Consider the following 18,655-nt stretch of genomic DNA (forward strand, 5'->3'; position numbering starts at 1 on the left):
TTCTGCTGATGGGCTGCTCTGGAGTTGTTTGGCCTCTAACCAGGCTACTTGGGTGTGGCCTATCTCCCTTTGTTGCACCCCGTTGTGCCCCAAGTGCCTGGAACTCTGGCTGGCCAAGTGTAAGTGCTCCGTAAACGTCCTGAGAAAGGCAGGGAGGATGGAAAGAGGGAGGGAGAAGAGTATCTAGGGTGAGTCTGGGAGTCACTGTGAAGGAAGGAAGGGGTCTTGGAGGTGTGACTGTGCTCAGGACATCCTGGTCTGGCCCGGCCCAGCCCAGAGCTGCAGCTCGCGTGCGGCCGGCAGGTGGCGGTGCTCTCTTGGCTGCGTGGCGGCTTTGAGTCCCCTCCTCCCGCGCTCCCTCCCTCCTGGCTCCTTTCTCTGCGCTCTTGCTCGAGCTCCAAGCGCCCTCCCGCTCTCTCGGCCGCGGTGTCGCCCGCAGCGCCCCGCTGCTGCTTACCGGCGACCATGGCTCCCCAGGGAACCCCGAGCGCCCCGAAGCGTCCTGGCCTCACCGTGCCGGTCCTGAAATCCCATGCTCCGCCGCCGCCGCGCTGGCCGCGCTTGTGGCCGCTGGTGCTGGTGGTGCTGGTGCTGGGGACTGCCTGCGGGGCGGCGGGGAGCTCCCCCCAGCCCGGGCGCCTGGGTCCCAGCGTGCAGGTCACCCGGCTGCTGCACGCGGGGCACACGGAGTCCGGCGATCGTGAGGATCCTCAGGCACGAGAATCCGAGCCCAGCGCCCCGGGTCATGGTCCGGGTCTTGCTTCGGATCCAAGCTCAGATGGCGCCCCAGCTCCGGGCAAGGGGCGCTGGGCGCGGGCGGCGCCGGTGGCCGGTTCGGCTTCCCGCGCGCAGGTCTCGCTCATCAGCACGTCGTTCGTGCTCAAGGGAGACGCGACACACAACCAGGCAATGGTGCACTGGACAGGAGAGAACAGCAGCGTAAGTGACCTCCTTGCGCCCCCGGCCCTTCCCGGACACCTCTGGATACTCAGGGAGACCACCACAGCCCCCCCCACTTCCGGACCACCCGCGGTCACCCCTGCTGGGCATTCTTGGCCACTTGGGGGACTCGGGTCACCTCGGGGGCGCCCCTACAGGCTTCTGGCTATGGGTTACTTTTGGAAGGGTCCTCAAATTTGCGAGATTCGTTCTTTCTCAGGTGGCATTTCCGAAGATCTGGGTACCCCCAAGCGTCTCTGGGCTACGGGGAAGTCCCTAGAGTCTTCAGGATCGGGACAGCATGACTCCAGGTTCTTGAGGGACACCTAGCTCTGTGCCGCGTGGATGGTGGGTCGCCCACACACTGCACTGCACCCAGCGGCTCCAGCGTGCACCCCTGGAATTGCTGGTTCGGGAAGTCCCTACGACCCGATCTACCCCCATCTTGGGGGCCAGGATAACCCTGTCAGTTCCATACCCTGTTATAAGACTTTTAATTCTAGGTTTGTTCCTCCTCGTGTGTCCCATGGCCATCTTTGGTCCACCCGGACCTAGGACCTAGGGTGTTTAACGTCATTTAACGATGTGAGATCTTTAGCGCTGGGTGCCCACTCCCTGCCTTTCTCCCATATCTCTCCCTGTGGCTGGAGACCTCCAGTATCCTTACACACCAACATCTAGGATCTAGCCTCTCCCGTTCCTGTTTTGGTGGTGTACCTCAGGGGCTTTGTTCATCCTGGTTAAAAGCCACAGTCACTCTGTCCCCACTGGGCAGTCCCAGGTGTATGCACGTCAGTTCTGCAAGTTTGTGCTATCCGGGAAAGTGTGTTTCATGAAGAGGGAGGTAGGAATCCCTCCTCACTGGCAGGCCACTGTCCACTCACACTTTCCACGTGTCCCCCACCCCCAGTAGCTGGCTCCATCTCTTTATCTCCCAAGTTTGGGTGAAAATACATAGGACCAGAATTCCTGCATGTACTGGAGGTGGGGTGGGCAGGTGTCCTCTCTTGGTTGTTGGGGGCTGCAGACACTTTTACCCCTGTTCCTTCTCCTAGCACACTTGGTGACTGCTAGGAGGTTTCCATTTGTGCTGGAGGACGGACAACCAAGTGGCGTTGGCTGGCTCCAAGCCCAGTCCTGCTGGCCCCTCCCCCACTGGCTGTCTGCATCCAGGATGCAGGTGTTTTCACTTGTGCCTAGTTAATGGCATCTGGGGAAGACTAACAGCCCTCAGAGGGCAGAGCTAGTGCTGTGGATGCAGCTGGCCAGCAGGGGGCAGTCAGGGTGCTCCTCCCAAGGGCAGGGAGGTGCCCTGATGCCCCCTCATCTGAACCTTGAGCAAGGCCTCAGACTCTAGTTATGTCGCTGGTCCCAGTCATTCAGAGATGGCTAGTAACTAAGTTAAACGGTGTCCCCTGTGCCACAGGCTGTTCTTCAGAACTGAAAGGCAGCCAGGAAACCAGGGACTGAAAACGACTGCAAGGGACTGGGAGAGTAAGCTCCATGGGCTTGGAATGTTGAGGTTGCTGATCCAGCTAGCTTACTCTTCTCACTCTGTCACTTAGCTTCATGGGAGGAAGGTATGAAAGAAGAGTGTGAGACACTGGGTGGGTGGGGCTTGGACCAACTACCTCTAGGATAGCTTGGTGTCCAGTTGGACCCCTTCTAGGCTCAGAGCCTGGCTCCTGAGTGGCCTCCTTGGAGAGTTGAGGATGGAGAATGACTGGCCAAAGAATTGGGAAGAAGCCTTGAGGGACCCTCTCCTGCAGCCATTATGACGTAGGAGCCGGCATAAGATGTGGACAGTAGGGCACAGCCTGGCACTTAGCTGACACCCAGCTGAATGTGTGTGGGACAGCATGGACACAGTGCCTGGAATCTGACCTGAGCCTTCTCCCTCCTCCTCCTCCTCCTCACTCACTGCACTCAGCCCTGGGCGGTAAGGAAGATGGGATGGGATTCTTTCCAGAAAACCTGGCCACCCGTGGCTGGGATGCTCTGAGAGGTTTTCCCTTGCCTGAGAAAACCTAGGAATGGAAAAAGATAGGTGAGGGCTGCCCCTGAGAGCTGCCTCAGTAAACTGGTCCCTTTAAACATGGCTCTCTTAGGTCTGATTGTGCATAGCACATTCTTGGCTCGTGAAGTGTCTTGGAAGCGTGCTGCTCCCTCCATGCTCAATGTGCAGCCACAGGGTCAGAGACGAGAGCCAGCACTTGGCAGCTGGCTGTACCTCTTGCTTGAAGCACCACCTTTGCAAGCTTGGATGAGAAAGGAGCAGACCCAGGGACTCTTTGCTGAGTGCTGTCTTTATGAAGTTGCCTTTCTGCTGCTTGCCCCTGCCCTCTGCGGATTCTGATTGGGTCCACCGAAGAGCATTTTGCTTTATCATGTCAGGTGCTTTTCAAAATAAGAGCTCTGGGGGAGGGGCATGGGCTCTCAGAAATGGCAGGAGAGCACACCCCGATAAGGGATGGGCTGAGGGACTGCAGGACGAAAGCTGGTTCCCCGACAGTCCCTGTCGCTGCAGCTCTGGGGACATATGTGAGCTTCCCTTGCAAAGTCTCAGTTCTTCCTGCTCCCATGGAGATAGGGAAGGGGGCTCGCCTGGAAGTTCAAACAGGGCCTCTCCAGCTGACGTCTGGCTGTGGCAACACATTGTTATGTGTAAGATGAGTGCTTCATGGAAACGGTCTATGGTTGCCTCTTGATACACCCAGATTGGGCTGTGCATACAAAGCCCTGCATCTCCACTGCGGTTGGATTATACGAAGGCATGAAACAGGCCACAGTGCTGGGCTCCATCTGAGGGTGGCGGTTTCCTGTTAGCCTGGCAGGAGTGTGAGGTACTGTTTTTTTTTGGGGGGGGGGAGAATTCCCCCGGGCTCCTTCCCACAAGGCTCTTGCATCGCAACTTTGACTCAAGGTTCAACTTGGACGTGAGCTTCCCACAGCCGGGACCCATCTCTGTTCCTCAGACTGACCATTTGCCTCTTTCCCACCTGCCTCACCCTGTGCTGTGTCTCCCAGGGGTGGTGGTGAGTGTTCACAGCTAATTCTGGGCAGAGTAAGCACACCCCACCCCACCCCAGGCATTGGTTGGACTTCCCACCTGTGTCATTTTTGTGTAAACGCAGAGAGCGCAAGCAAGCGTTGGAAGGTCAAAGGCAGCCTATTTGCCTCGGTTCCTTGTATAGAAGTATCATGGTCTCTGCTTTAGTTGTATGGGCATTCTGCCATGACCCCTGCACATGTCAGATTTCTTGAGGGCAGGTGCATTTGTTTGCTCTAACTTTGTGACAAAGGACCGTGACAGTGTGGGCCATGGACAGCAAGCTCCTTTTGTCCCTTTGTTTGCACCTGGGATGGGATTATTCCTTCCCGTTGGAACATCAATTTGGGTAAGGCCACCTCGACAGATTCATTATGTTGGAATCAGTGTTAGAAACCCTACTCCAGATCCAGTCAAGTTGGGAGGTCCGGGATTAGGACTTCAATTTATGAACTTTCATAACACAATTTAGCCCCCCCTCACCCCCCAGGAGCAGGGGGTAGAGGTCACATCTCACTTGCCATTATCTGAACGTGTCATCTGGCGGGAGAGGTGAGACGGACTGATGGACGCAAGCGGGCAGACGGTTGGAGAGCATCATCAGGGAGGGCAGCATAGAAGAGGCGGCCTCAGGGCTGGTCCAAAGGGCAAGCAGGTGGAGCAGATGAGAGAGGGAGAAAGTGCTAGCAGGAGAGGCAGCCTGGTGAGACCTGTGAGGTAGGAAATGGAAGGTCATGGAGACACTGAATGCTCTGTGTGGAAGCAGAACCCTGAGGAGATAAGTTGGGAGGAGGGGGAAGTTTGTCCCTGCCCCCCCCCCCCACTCCCCAGGTACATGGCTGTCGAGCCTGTGGCAGTGTTGGGTTGGTGGATAATTAAGTTTGGAGCCTGCTGGGCTGGGTGTGTCTCGGGCTCGCCTTCTGGCCTTGGCCCCTAGGACAGATGGGGGAGATGCTCTAGGCCTCTGTCTTCACCCAGGAAAGATGGACTCGCAGGTTAGTAGGTTTCCATGCAAAATGCGTAGATCAGAGCATGGTGTACAGCTATGACACTCAGCCTGGGTGGGACCAGAAAGGCCACAGGAGGGGTGCAGGGCTGAGGCTAGAGGGACTATGTGCTGTTTAGGTCGTGCCTGGGCTGTGTTGGGGACACTGAGTCTGAGGGAGGTGCCCAGGTGAGGGTGAATGGGGGCCTCTCACTTTCTTCAATGCTGGGCTCTGAGGCCCCAGGTCTGTGTCCGCCACCCACTGGTACCTTCTGGCATCTGAATGAATGGGTCCTTCTGACTTACAGCCTTCCTATAGCTGTGGCTTTGTAGTGTCCTAGTAGAAGCATCTCAGTGGCTCCCGGGCATTGCAAATTCCTGAGTTCAAGGTTCCGGGTAGCCAGTCCCCCTTTGTTCTGGGGCTGGAGTCTGGCTTCCCATGGAAGCTGAGACTGACAGCTTGTAGGCGCTGAGCGTTTGTCTTTGCAGCCACTACCAAGGTGTCCCGTGGCCACCCAAGTGAGACAGTGACCAAGGATGCTGTGGCTGATGTTGAGTGTCTGTCACATGGGCTGTCAGGAGCTTGGCACTGGCATGCAAGCCTGTCAGGACCTTAAGTCTAGTGTCTGGATGAAGAATGAGGAGAGAGACAGAGATGGCTGTGCCGTGTGACAGGTGGCAGTCACAGAGCAGTGTACTGTGACACAGGGTCTGTGGAGCAAACCACAGGTGCATACTCTTGAGCCTCCTGCTCTATGGTGAGGATACCCCAGGGTCCTGTGCTGAGGGTGTCCAGGGTCTCGTGCTAAGGGTGCCCTGGTTTCTGTGTTATGCAGAGTGGCATTATATGGAGCGCTCACAGGTGCTGAAGGGCCCTTCTGGAATCTGTGCGTGAGCATGATCATTTGTATACTGTATAGCTTTCTTCCCAATTCGGTGGTGGTGGTGGGTGCCCTGGTGACACCAAGAGCCATTCTTGAGGGCAGGGGAGGGAGGCATGCTGCCTTTTTCCTTGGGCCCAGGCTGACACTCAGGAAAGCCTGTGGGATGACACCTTCCTATGCAAACAAGAGCCCCAGGGCCTGAAGTACATGGAGACTGAGTCGGGGAAGATGAAGAGACACGGATGGGGTTTGGGAAGGCTGGGACTGGACAGCTCATTTCAGCTATGGAGGAGCCTGAGGAAAATTAATTGACCAGGTCAGTGAGCCGGGTGTGGGGAGCAGCAGAGGTCTGGATGGGAGGGGCATTTGGGGCTGACGGGACTGCGGGGCTCCTCCACTCCACAGTGCACGCCACCTGAGCTCTTCACAGACCTGGCTGGGGCTTGAGGGGGGCTCTTGGCACTGGTGGCCCCACCCACTTCCATCTTCCCCACGGGCACCTTCTTTGACTGGAGGTCAGCGGCCTTCCTTTGCATTCTCCTCCAAGGTCACTGTGGGGTCAGGTTCTCCTGCACTTTGTGTCACCTTCTCTGGGCACCTCAGGTCTGATCTGTTCTTGTCACTTCTCAGAATCCCTTATGGTCCCAGCTTCACTTACCCAGTACTACCCATGGACCTAGTTCTCTGCTGGGCAACCCAGAGTCCAGAGTCTAGAAGACCTGCCTTCGCCTTCGTGTGTGTGTGTGTGTGTGTGTGTGTGTGTGTGTGTGTGTGTGTGTGTGTGTAGCATCTAGGGTGACTGGGATGAATGGAGGGTTCTTGCCTTCAGCTCTTGTATGCAGGGCATGTATGGCCAGTAAGGCCACAGGAGACATGTTTGGGAAGCTCTCATGCTCTTCTAGAATCACTGAGCTCTAAGAGTTCGAATTGTTTGAGAAGGGAATGCCATGTCTGCTCCAGGCTTTGCAGAGTGGGAGCTGGTGTGAGCCACCATGTGGTGGGCCCTATGGCAAGCGATCCCAAGGGTGGGAGGCTGAGGGTGTATTCACTAGTGCGAGCCCCTGTGTGGTGGGGCTCATGCCCTTCTTTCAGGCTCTGACCCCGGGAACTCTGCTCTTCTGTCCTCCAGGATGTCCACTTGTCCCCCGTTAACCCTGGGCTTTCATTCCTCTCCACCCTCAGTCAGAAGCCCATCCCTCCAGGGCCTGCCCTGCTGAAAGTGTTTACCCATGCACCCATGCGTTCTTGGGTCTCGGTTTCCTCATCTGTAACATGAGCAGTAGTGCCAGGTGAGTTCCAAATCACTACCAACTATGGGCTCTGTGTATACATTTAGTTTATTCATACTTTACATATGTGGAGCGCAGGATTGAAGAGAGGGAGAGCTTGCAAGGCCTAGTGCTGGTACCCACAGCTCCCTCTTCTCAATGTTGCTGTAGGTGCCGGCCTTAATGCTCTAAGGCTCCAGTGTGAACTCCAGTATCAGGCCCAGCCAGGCTGGGTGAGGATAGAACATCTCTGAACCTGCTTCTAGTTGATAAAGCATGGATAACAATTCATGTGTCAGGCTGGTAGTTGGGCCTGGGTACCTGTGTGGAGCCTGGGCAGCATGGGGGGGGGCAACCAGCATGTTGTCAACACCTTCCACTTTGCGGTTTTCAAAGACCTTGGACATCACTTCCTTGTTCTCTCTTTTCTAGCAACAGTGTCGGTCCCAGCTCCCAGGAGCTGTGGACTCAGCTAATATTTGCAGAGCATTTCGTGTGTACCTGGCAGGGTTAACTGCCAGGGCTGCCCCATGGAACTCAGTGAAGCAAAGGCCTTGCCTGCCGAGATGCTGAATTGGGACAGAATTCTGTCCAGAGTGTCCTCAGGGCTGTGTGAACACGTGGGCTGGGGAATTTGGTAAGACTTCCTGAAGGAGGCTCAGATGGAGCCACTCTGAAGGACAAGGAGACCTGGTCTGAGGTGGAGACTGGGAAAGTGGGGATACTGAGGCCGAAGGGAGGTGAGGACCTTAGAAGTCTGGAGAGTTTGTGGGTAGAGAAGGGACATGTCTGCCACCAGGAAGCCTGGCTCAGAGGTGCCAGGACAGCCCTTCAGCAAAGTTCCTGACGCACTTCACACACCCACTCCTGCTTTAATGAAGGGCCTCTTTAGCCTGTAGTTGCAGAAGGTTCCAGAACTCATTCTAAAAGGGTCATAAATTAGCTCGTCTGCACAGCCTCATAAATTAGCTCATCCATGCACCCCCTCAGGGTTAGAGTGCAGTCTGGCTTGCACAGGCCTCTCCAGAGTTGCCGTTACTCCACGATGATGAATTTCCAGTCAGGCCAGGACTTGCCAGGGGGTGATGTAAAGGCGCACGCACAGACTTGGAGGGCCTGGAGAATCAGCTGGGTGCCTGAGCTTACACACTGCCTTCTGGTTGGAGCCCTCTTGGACCCATTCTCTAAGAGGGGATTCTTTATTGACCTTGCCAAGCGCCCACTTCTGCTTTATCATCTTGATGGGTGCTCTGGGGGCGTAATGGTGTCACCAGGACTGCTCCTCAGGTACAGGGATCAGGGCTGTGCTCTGTCCCTCAGGACTTCTAGTCTGTAAAATGTAGATATCAATCTATGTGTGTTAGGCTGGTTTTCAGCCTGGGCATCATGGACATCAGCAGGGTGCACACTTATATTGGGTCATTTCATGGCTGCTTTGGCTATGGGAAACCCTTTCTGGGTCTTGGGTGGGTGTGATCTGGATTGTGGGTGTGAACAAGCCGAGGGATGGTGGGGATGAACATGCCCCACACAGCAGGTCCATGCAACCACAGGCCTTCCTGGATCTGTCCCACAAGGCTGGAAACTGAAGACGCAGGCATCTGGCTCCCAACCCGTGTAGGTTCTGGGTGATGGTGATGGCAGGTGCTGGGCCTTTTCCATGACACCCTGGGATCGCTGACACTTGCCAGTCCACAGAGTGCTCATCACCCTGAATCCAATTAAGCTCCATTCATCATTTGAACATCAACTAGTGCTACCTGAGTGAGAGTGGGCCCTGGAAAGCTAGAAATATGAAATAAGAAGTCCACCATTCTTTGAAGGTGGAAAAGCCCCTTCCTAGTTTGTGTTTCTGTAGCGGTTGGTTGCTTATTTGCACAGAAAATTACAATCATTTAATTAGTTTCTTCTCACTCGGGTCTCGGAGGTCTTAAAATAACAGCAGTCTCCTTTCCTTACTAATTTTTCTGCAGAAGCAGGTGATTTGCTCCATTGCTGAGCTAGCCTCAACTTGAGCACAGCACTGCTCTTGTGGACGCCATTTCCTGATGCTCGTGGACCAGGCCAAGTGCAGGAGTCGAGAGTTCTTTTTGAGTTTGCTTGCCCTTGTGTATTCGTGAAGTAGCAGACTAGATGCCATTGCCGGGGCTCAGAGGAGAGGTGTCCTCTGCTACTGAGGCTCACCTCCTGCCTCTGCCTCCAATAGAGTTTGACCTTATCGGCACATTCTTCTCTGTTTGCATAGAGCTCTGGATTAGGGACAATAAAATGAGCCCCTTAGAGCCCGCCACTAATCAGCCTGTGCCCCCTCATTGTATAGATGATACATACTACCATATCATTTACAGCTATGACCAATATGCATGCAGTTGTCCTTAGGGTTTGCTGGAAATAGCCAGTAAGGGTCCCAGGCATGGTTTGAATTTCACTAATCTTGAACACAAGCCTTCTGGCTCTTTCTCTCTCTTTTAAAAAAAATATAAGAAATATTTTGGGGCCAGTTGGGTGGTTCAGCAGGTAAAGGTGCTTGCTATCAAGCCCAAGGATCAGGGTGGGATCCTTGGAACTCATACGGTAGAAGGAGAGCCTCTGACCTCCACACATGTCACAGCACGCATGAATGCGTGCGTGTGCATGCATGGGCGCGCGCGCGCACACACACACACACACACAATGTAAATGAGAAGTGTGAACATTTTTTAAAATAAATATTTTTTATTTTTCTTTACTGTGGTTTGAATTGTGGTTATATAACGTTATCTCGTTGTACCTATTTTTAAATGAACAGCTCAGCAGCATCAGGGTACTTGTGTTGCTGTGCAACCATCCCCACCATTCATTTCTAGTATGTTCCCCAGCTGAGACTGTCTCTACTAAGTGCTAATTCCCCCAGGTCCAGTAGCCATCACTCTGTGAGTTTGAAAGCTCTGGACCTCGTTGGAGTGGGTGCTACAGTTATTTGTCCTTCTGTGACTGGCTTGTTAGCCTCATGCCCTATGTCCCCTTTTGGGGGCCATGTAATACTCCATTGAGTGGATAGACCACATATTGTTTCCATTCATCTGATGATGGATGTTGAATCATTTCCACCTTTGGCTATAGTGAATGAAGCTGTGAATGCAGACCCATAGTAACTAACTGTTTAGTCCTGGTTTCAGGCTCTTCAGGTATTTTCTTGGATATAGAACTGCTGGGTCACAGGGGGACTGTTTCGTTTCTGGACTGAGCATGAACTTGCATGGTCGTAGCAAAGACCCTTTTGTGCGGTCTTGAATTTTGACATCTGTCAGATTGGTGTATGGCAGCCATCTTTAGAGAACCTTGAGACTACCACGGCCTACCCGTGCCCTGGAAGGAGGATGGCATAGCTGTTGCTGGAGCCAGGGTATCTCTGAGACTCAAGACTGAGGCTGCTGGCGAGCCCAGGGAGTCTATGTCCATCCCTTGTGTGATACAGAACTGGACTGGCGTGGTGCTGGGCCAACATAGGCATCACCATTCCTGAGGCGGAAGTGACCTCCAGGTACTGTGGAACCTGCAGGCCACATTTCAAGTTCTTGCTTCTTTCTTTTCTTTCTAGCTTTTAGGCATTTTTCCCTATTGACTTGCTCATTGACCAGCTAAGTAATTCAATTTTCATTCCGTAAAAATAAAGCACTCAATAAAAATCTCTATGTTTTTCTCAATTTATTCTCATCAATACCTCTTAACCCTGTTGAAGTTTGTGTCTAATTTACCATTTGATGGCCTAGCAGGGCATTTGGGTGTTTGATCCCTGTAATCCAAATACCCCTCTCTGTGATTTGAGGCAGCTTCTGGGTACCCTCCTTTCTCAGGCCCTGAGGGGAGGCCCAGCACACAGTGTAGATTTGCTGTCTTGGTGGACCCCTCATCCTGGCATGGGGGAATCCTACCTCTCTGCCATGGATTCCACACACCTCATCTCTGGAGAAATGTGTGAGGGGCTCTCTTGAAATGTGAATTTTATAGTTATTGTAAAATGGATAGGTGTAAAGGAGGCCAACTCCTCGTGAAGTTATCAAACTACAACTAATTTCTTTGAAAACATTTGACAAAGAGGGTGGGCCAAGAGTGGGAATCATGGAGAACTGGGCCGGCTGCCCTCCAGTGCGTGGTAGATGCTCAGTTAAACCCTCCTTATGATGTGATGTAAGAGGAGACCACTGACCCAACCCAGAGGCCCAGCTACTGAGCTCCTGGAAGCACAAAGGAATCTCCATCTTGTGCTGCAAGGCCCAGGGTGCATCTCTGCAACGGGAACAGCCAAGAGGAGCCAGGCTGTGCAGCTGGACTACAGTACAGGCTGTGCCCATTGCTGGACAAACCTCAGTACTCCTGCCTGGACAGGTCAGCCAGGAGGCAGGGTACTCAATGGAAAGGAAACGCTGACTCCCAAAGAAAGTTGTGTCATTTAAATAGTGCCCTTGTTCTCAGCCCCATCTCACTTACGAAAGGCAGAGCCAAGCAGAAAACCCAGGGGACATTGCCTAGCCTTTGACAAAGAGAGTTGACAGAGATCGGAGTCTGTGGGCAGGTGATGCTGCTGGAGAGTTTTCTGGAAGGAGCAAATGAGAGGATGCGGGTCTCAGGGTTAGCAGGGAAGAGAGACCTTCCACAAAGAGCACTTTGCTAAGTCGATTACTGCCCACCTATTCAGTCACCCTCATTCCTTCTGGGACACTGTCCAGGGGATACCAGCTTTGGAAGTCTGGGGATCCCTCTGGGAAGGAGTCCCTCAGATGACCTCTGTGTTTGTCTGAGGCCTTGGCTTCATTCTGTATCTGGGAATTGATACACTATTTCTAAAAGGCAGAAGAGGTGACCTTCTGCTTGTGGGTGGGTGGGGGGCCCTCCTGCCTCTTCCGTCCTGGGAGTCACCCCATCTTACCAAGTAGCCTGGGTTAGGGGGCCTCCTGCGTATGCTCTAATGTGTTAGGCTGTGATGTTCCTGATGGCCTTCTTGATGGGAGTGGCTCTCAGGAAGGGTTCTCTCCCCTGTATTACTGAACATTGTCCCTGGAACATCAGGGTAGGGGCTGGCCACCTCGTTGCCAGAAATCATAATTTTCTGGCTTTGTAAAACAGGGGTCCACGCGGTTCCATTTTCTTCCCATTTCTGGAGTTGCCCACTTAAAACAAAGGCCCCCGGCCCCTTATGAACCACTCATCTCTAGGGCCCATCTCTGAAGAGAGCCTTTCTCGTTGACATCTGGTTTTTCACAAGTTTCCCTAGCTGAGTTATTGCTGGAATGCTACCTCTTAAGAGCAAGCCAGAGTTTCTCTCCCTGTCCTTGGAGGCGGGAGTAGAGGCCTGGCAGTGGTCAGGAAACCTGAAACCCCATGCTTCTGGGGCCAGTGTAGGGAGGGACAGGACCCCTGAACTTTCCAGCTCAGTGCTGCTCCTGCTCCTTTGGGCGAGGCTCTGGGAGGCAGCCACGGGTATAGAGGAAGCTGTGGCATTGAGGTGGCCTCTCTCTGGCCTGGCTGCTCCAGCCTGGCATTTGGTTCTGGCCACTTGTGAGCTGGTGTTGGTGGGGACTTGATGCTGTCTGTCCATGTGGTATGGCAGGGAGACCTGTTGTCCTTCTTTTCCAGGGCAGGGGAAAGTCCTGCTCCTAGTGTGTTTCTAGAAGCCTGTGTTTGTTGTCATTGGGACTATTGTTTGCTAGAGACTTTGAGCATGGACAGACAGGAAGAACAGTGCTAAGACTGATACACTCTTTCTTCCTAGATACCCTCTGTGTCAGACTTGGTTCAAGGGCTTCCTGAGCTCAGAGATGCAAAGACCCTCCCGGCTTCTTGCTTGATGCAGTCTCTCTCTCTCTCTCTCTCTCTCTCTCTCTCTCTCTCTCTCTCTGTGTGTGTCTGATGGGCTGGTGAGCCATCCACAAGAACATGGGAGGTTGCTCAAGGGCTCTGCAATGGGCTGTTTTTTAGCATACATGACGTCACAGGCTTCCTCTTGGATGTGGCTTTTTAGCTCTTACTGTGTGAGCTCCAACACAGGTCACTTGGTCTCCCCGCCAGCCCTGCTGCCCATGCTCCCCATGACTCTTTCTTCCTTCAGGAAGGCCCCGTGCTCTGCTCCCAGGCTTAGCCAGCACTGCTCACTGGGTTGGGTGAGAGGCAGTGAGTGGCGCTGTGCCTGGGACACTTGCTAAGCATGGCAGAATTGTATGTGTGTTGCTGCCTGTATCCCCACAGCCATGAAGCAGGCGACTAGGTGGCAACTCTGCTCTGCCTCAGTCCTGGGGGCCTGCCCTCACTTCCCCGGGTTTCCCTTCATCCTGGCCTTTGCAGGACTCGCCTGTCTTCCCTGGGAGCTTCTCTCTCTGATCTTGTCATGGAGCCTGTGGAGAGCTGCCTCATCTCTTGCTGGCTCTCTGGCTTCTGAGGGACAGGAGAGGGCTCTGAAACTAACGGGGAGCAGGGTGCACAGTCCGTGTGCCCGGAAAGGGGATGCCTGCCTGCCCCTGCAGAGACAGCCCATCTTCCTCCCTCAGTGGCCCTGCAGCCATCTTTGTCTGTGAGCACATTTTGTCACCCTTGTTGTGCAGTTGTGCAGCCGCTATGAGCTGTTGACCTCATGAACTTTGTCCTGTTCCTCAGCAATGTGACTGACCAGGCCTGGTCGACGTGGTGGAGGCCACCCGTACCTGGCGCTGTGCTGAGTGACCGTCGGCCACCGACACACTGCCCTCTCACCCACCCTGTCACTCCCAGTCCCCCCTCTGTGAGGATTTGGGCTTGTGTCTGTCACCTTGGTCCTCTAGGAGTTCTCTTAGGTTCTGACTGTTCCACCATCTGGGTGGCATATTCTGGGGTCCTTAGACTCTTGTGGTCCTGAAGAAAGGACTCTCTCTGGGAAGCCCTGAAACCTCCTTTGCTATCAGAGGGCTAGCTAGCTGGCCCGCCTACCCTATAGTGCTTAAGGGCCTCTGCAGTAGGGAGGCCGGCCCTTCATGCTGGAGCCAGGACGGACTGGCTCTCTAGGAGTAGTGGCTGCCTCATCCCTCTGGAGCCGGTCTGTGAGTTCTGAGACAGTACCAATCTGGTTTTTCTTGTCTCCTGACTCCCTTCCAATCTGTGGGGTCAGGGCTGGGCATGACTGGGGAGGGAACCCAGTGTCTCTCCTGACTCCCTTCCAATCTGTGGGGTCAGGGCTGGGCATGACTGGGGAGGGAACCCAGTGTCTCTCCTGACTCCCTTCCAATCTGTGGGGTCAGGGCTGGGCATGACTGGGGAGGGAACCCAGTGTCTCTCCTGACTCCCTTCCAATCTGTGGGGTCAGGGCTGGGCATGACTGGGGAGGGGCCCGAGTGCCAGGTGAGCCCTCCAAGCTGTTAGTCTGCTCATCTTTGTTATGCCTGGGCTTGACCTAATTTGACTTTGACCCAGACAGTAAGCGCTAGTGATGTGTTTGGAGTAGCTGATTCATCCATGAAGCTGTGAGGGATGTCCTGGCCAGACCCTTCATAAGGGGGTTGGTATCTTCCTAGCTGAGGTTACAGCCCAGTGGGAGGGGCCTGTGGTGACCTGGGCACAGGTCAGGAGGAGCTTCAGGGAGGAGGCTCTGGGGCAGAAGGCCAATGAGTGTGTGTGTGTGTGTGTGTGTGTGTGTGTGTGTTTCTGCAGAGGATGATGTTATAGAACCCTGCTTACCATAATTACCCACCTGCCTTCTGTCTGCTGGGGTCCATGTTGCTGTTGCTGACCTCTGTCTGCTGGGGTCTGTTCCCTTGCTGTATTGATGCTGGCTCACCGGTGACCATTATGACCATCCTGTTTGTCTGCATCAGGGACCTGGTGCCTGGCCTCCCTGAAAACAGGCATATGAGGTGTCCTCCTTATAGAGCTACTGTCAGGGCTGCTCTCCATTCCTTTACCACCTGTTTGTTGGTCCTCGTCTAGGAGCCCACGGCCATGCAGCCTTTTAGTGGGGCTTAGTGAGTCCAAACACCGTGGTGACCACAGGACATTGAGTAGACTGTGGTTAGCTACACTTTCTCCGAACCCTACTGGCTAATAGCAGAGTTGAGTCATGGCCACAAACTCTGCTCAAGAAATCTCGCGTTTCTGCCTATTTTTCTTAAGGCAATAAATTCAATACTGAGGCCCCATTCTATTGCAAGGAAAAACAAAACAAAACAAACAAACAAACAAAAAAAAAACAAAAACAAAACCCAAATCCCCTCTCTGAAGGAGTCTGGAAGCTTCTAGGGATGGTGGGGGTGAGGAGGGAGGAACTTAGAAGGGTGTTTCCTCAGGGCAGGCAGTGACTTGTGGTCATCCCCTTACACTCACAAAGGCAGCTTTTGAAAGGCTGTGGTTATTCTTGTGAAATTCCACCAAGTACAGACACATCCCAATGACCATTAAGAAGGAAGCAGGTGTGCTGAGGTGGGGGCCATTTCCAGAAGAGGCCATGTGTGGCTAAGACTCCATCCCTAATCCTCTAGTCCTTAATCCCCTTTATTCTCTCTCCTCTGGAAGAATTTGAGACAGGAATTTTTATGCCAGCGGAAGTAGATAATGACTGCTCTCTGTTGTTGGTGCGCATAATTCTATCAAGATTGTCCCGTCATCTGGGTGCGTGGCCCCGAGTTCCCAACAGCTTCCCATCCATGTGGTGGTGTCTGTGTATATATGTGTGCGCGCATGCCTGTGTGTGCGATTCTTACAGAAACTGAAGATGGATGCAGAGTGCCGGTTGCCTGGTGGCCCCTTCATCTCCGGGATGCTGCATTCTATCTCTTGGTTCTAGAACCTTCCTCTTCTTCCAGTGTCTGCATTCCACACTCTTGAGCCTGACTGGCTGTGTTCTTCCCAGTCAGGTTGGGTGCATACTTCCATTTCCTTCTCTGCTGGTGTGCCTTGTAATGTCCACAAGAGCCCTTGGTCACAGGAGTCCAGCCTCTGCTAGCTGAAGTGAGGGGTTGGAATTCTCTCAGAATGGAATCGCCCCCTGTGCTGGCTTCAGGCATGTCTGATTCTAGGGGCTCTGACGGAGGCTCCAGTCTCGGTCTCTTGAGCTTTCTGGACTCTGTCTCCCTGTGCTTTGCTTCCTTCTCTAAGCTCTAGGTCACTTTGTGGGACTCAGGCTAAAGATGGCTGCATCTCCCAAGCTTATCAAGAAGTTTACAACAGAAGTTCTGGCCTTGCTTAAGCCTTTCTTGTTGGCGAGAATGCTGGGTGAGCAGTCTGGACTCACAGACCCACCCTGAAACCACTAGCTCGGATTCGGGGGGTGGGGTTTTGTCTCCATACATAGATCAAGTATTCCCAGTGGAGCAGGAGGGTGTGCTGAGCAGGATACTCTGTGGGTAGAGGGGGGAGTCAGAATGATCTCAGTAACCACCTCTATTGGCTTGTTTACTGAGGGTCATTGCTGCTGTAAGATAATGCTGCCCGGCCCCAACTACCCTGCGTCAAGGGTGTCAATCCTGGACTGTGACTCTTGCTTGGAATGGTGACTCAGGAGGCCCCACAGTATCCTTCACACTTGCATTTTGCAGTGTGCCCTGGTGGTCCCCAGATGTGGTGTCTTGGGGTCACTTGGCCCAGGTTGAGGACATTGACAGGTAAAAGAAACCTGTCTGCCTGGTGTCTCTGTCCTTTGGGTCAGCATACTGTGGATGCACCGTGGATTCACAGATCAGAGGGTGAAGTGCATGTGAGATGACATGAATGCCCAAGGGGACCTCTGTTTTCTGGTCATGCAAGGCAGCCCTATCAGAAATCTTTGGGCAAATGTGGCAGGAAATGTGATTGTCATATCTCTGGATACGGGGACTTCAAGATCACCTCTGTTTATCATCATACATTGATGATGTATTTCAGCAGCTTTGGGTACACCCCAAAAACAGAATCCAAAGAAGTGGAGGATCTCTGTGTAGGGTTAGGGAAGAGTGGCCATAAGGTGTTCTGGAGCCTGACTGGAGCTCCCATTGCAGGGCTGAGAAAGGCCTGTTAGGAGATGGGGGGCTCATCAGGGTTCTGTGTTCGAGACTGAACAGGCCATCAACCAGGTCTGGTCTTCCCAGGCTAGCACCTCTCCATAGGGACCTAGAGAGTCTGGAATACCCCTAGGACAGCACTTCAGGCTCTCAGGAGACAGAAGAGCTGTGAGGTTTCTGCAGTGAGGGGTTGTTTCCTATGCCAGGAAGCTGCCTGGGAGGTTTTGTTTGGGCGCCTCCAGTCTCCAGCCTGGCATTAGTGATTGCTGAAGTGTTTATAGGAAGTTGGAGTGGAGGTGAACCCCAGATGGGGATCTTTATGGAAAGCCAAGAAGGCAACCAGGCTCTGTCCATGGCTCTGCATGCAAGAGATAGCTGGAAGGCAGATCCATTCAGCAAACACCATGTGGGCACTTGCTATGTGTGTGGTGGTTTCCGGAACAGTACCAGGGCACTCACAGGCCTTTAGAGTTTCCAGGGTACTTGGAGGGTGACGGCTGGGATACCCCCAGACATGGGCGGCTCACCCCCTGCTGAGTCAGCACATTCCAGTGTGTTTGGTCTTTGCTGAGAGGTGAGGTCAGCATGGAGCTGGGCTTGTGCAGGATAAGGAGGCTGCACCAGGGCCGCTTGCACAGGGGATTTGAGAATGCCTGGAGCTGGCAGGAGCCCACAACTCCTTACCTGTGAGCATTTCTATATAGGAAGGTCAAGGGAAGGTGGCATGGACTCAGTGCGTGATGCTGAACTCTGCCGAGTAGTTCTGGGAAGAAAGCAGATGTTAAAGAGAGATGGACTTGCTCAGCCTTGTAAGCCTTGGCTTCCCACCTCATAGAACACCTAGGTCATAGTGGATCCACCTGGAGCTGGGGTGTGAACTCTGCGGCTTGAGGCTGCTGTAATGGCCCACACAAACCACTGTTAAAATAATGCAGGTTTGTTCTTGTCTATCCTGGACAACACAAGTCAGCCATATTGAGCCAAGTGTGTGTGTGTGTTTATTTGTATGTTTGTGCTTGTGTGTCTGTATGCTTATGTGTTTGTGTTTATGTGTGGTTGTGTGTATGTGTGCATAGAAGTGTATATATATGCTTGTGTGCATGTGTGCGTACATGTATATGTATGTGCTTGTGTATATGTGTATGAATATATGTATGTGCGTGTGCTTGTGTGTATATATGGTTTTGTGTGTGTGTGTGTGTGTGTGTGTGTGTGTGTGTAGGATCTGTTCAGCTGCCTCATATACTCCAGTTTCTGACCTTTGACCTTTCCTCTTATTCATTGCCTCTCTGCTCCTAATGTGACAGTGGCAGGTCTCTTTCTCATGATAACCTTCCTGGATTCCTCAGGGAGGACCCTGTGCTGACAGTGGACAATCCTGCCTCCCTCATTAGAGGAGCAATGCCTGACTCTGGAACTTGGCTGCTGGTGTTTTTCTTTCTTTCTTTCTTTCTTTCTTTCTTTCTTTCTTTCTTTCTTTCTTTTTTTATTTTTTGGGTGGGGGGGGGGTTCCTGTCATCCTCCAGTACAGCAAAAGGGGGAGTGACTGTGGA

At 53.2% G+C, this 18,655-nt stretch overlaps 1 protein-coding gene across 1 annotated transcript in view; it reads left to right on the top strand.

Annotated features, from left to right (window-relative positions):
• Positions 1-346: 346 nt before the first annotated feature.
• The window catches only part of Sorcs2 (sortilin related VPS10 domain containing receptor 2), a 355,042-nt gene continuing 336,733 nt past the window's right edge, over positions 347-18,655 (top strand). Inside the window, exon 1 of the mRNA XM_051200383.1 lies at positions 347-939. Coding sequence (XP_051056340.1) covers positions 466-939 — 474 coding nt within the window. The 5' untranslated portion in view covers positions 347-465. The remainder of the gene's footprint in view (positions 940-18,655) is intronic.

Source organism: Phodopus roborovskii, unplaced genomic scaffold, assembly GCF_943737965.1.
Source record: "Phodopus roborovskii unplaced genomic scaffold, PHOROB, whole genome shotgun sequence".
Classification (NCBI taxonomy): domain Eukaryota; kingdom Metazoa; phylum Chordata; class Mammalia; order Rodentia; family Cricetidae; genus Phodopus; species Phodopus roborovskii.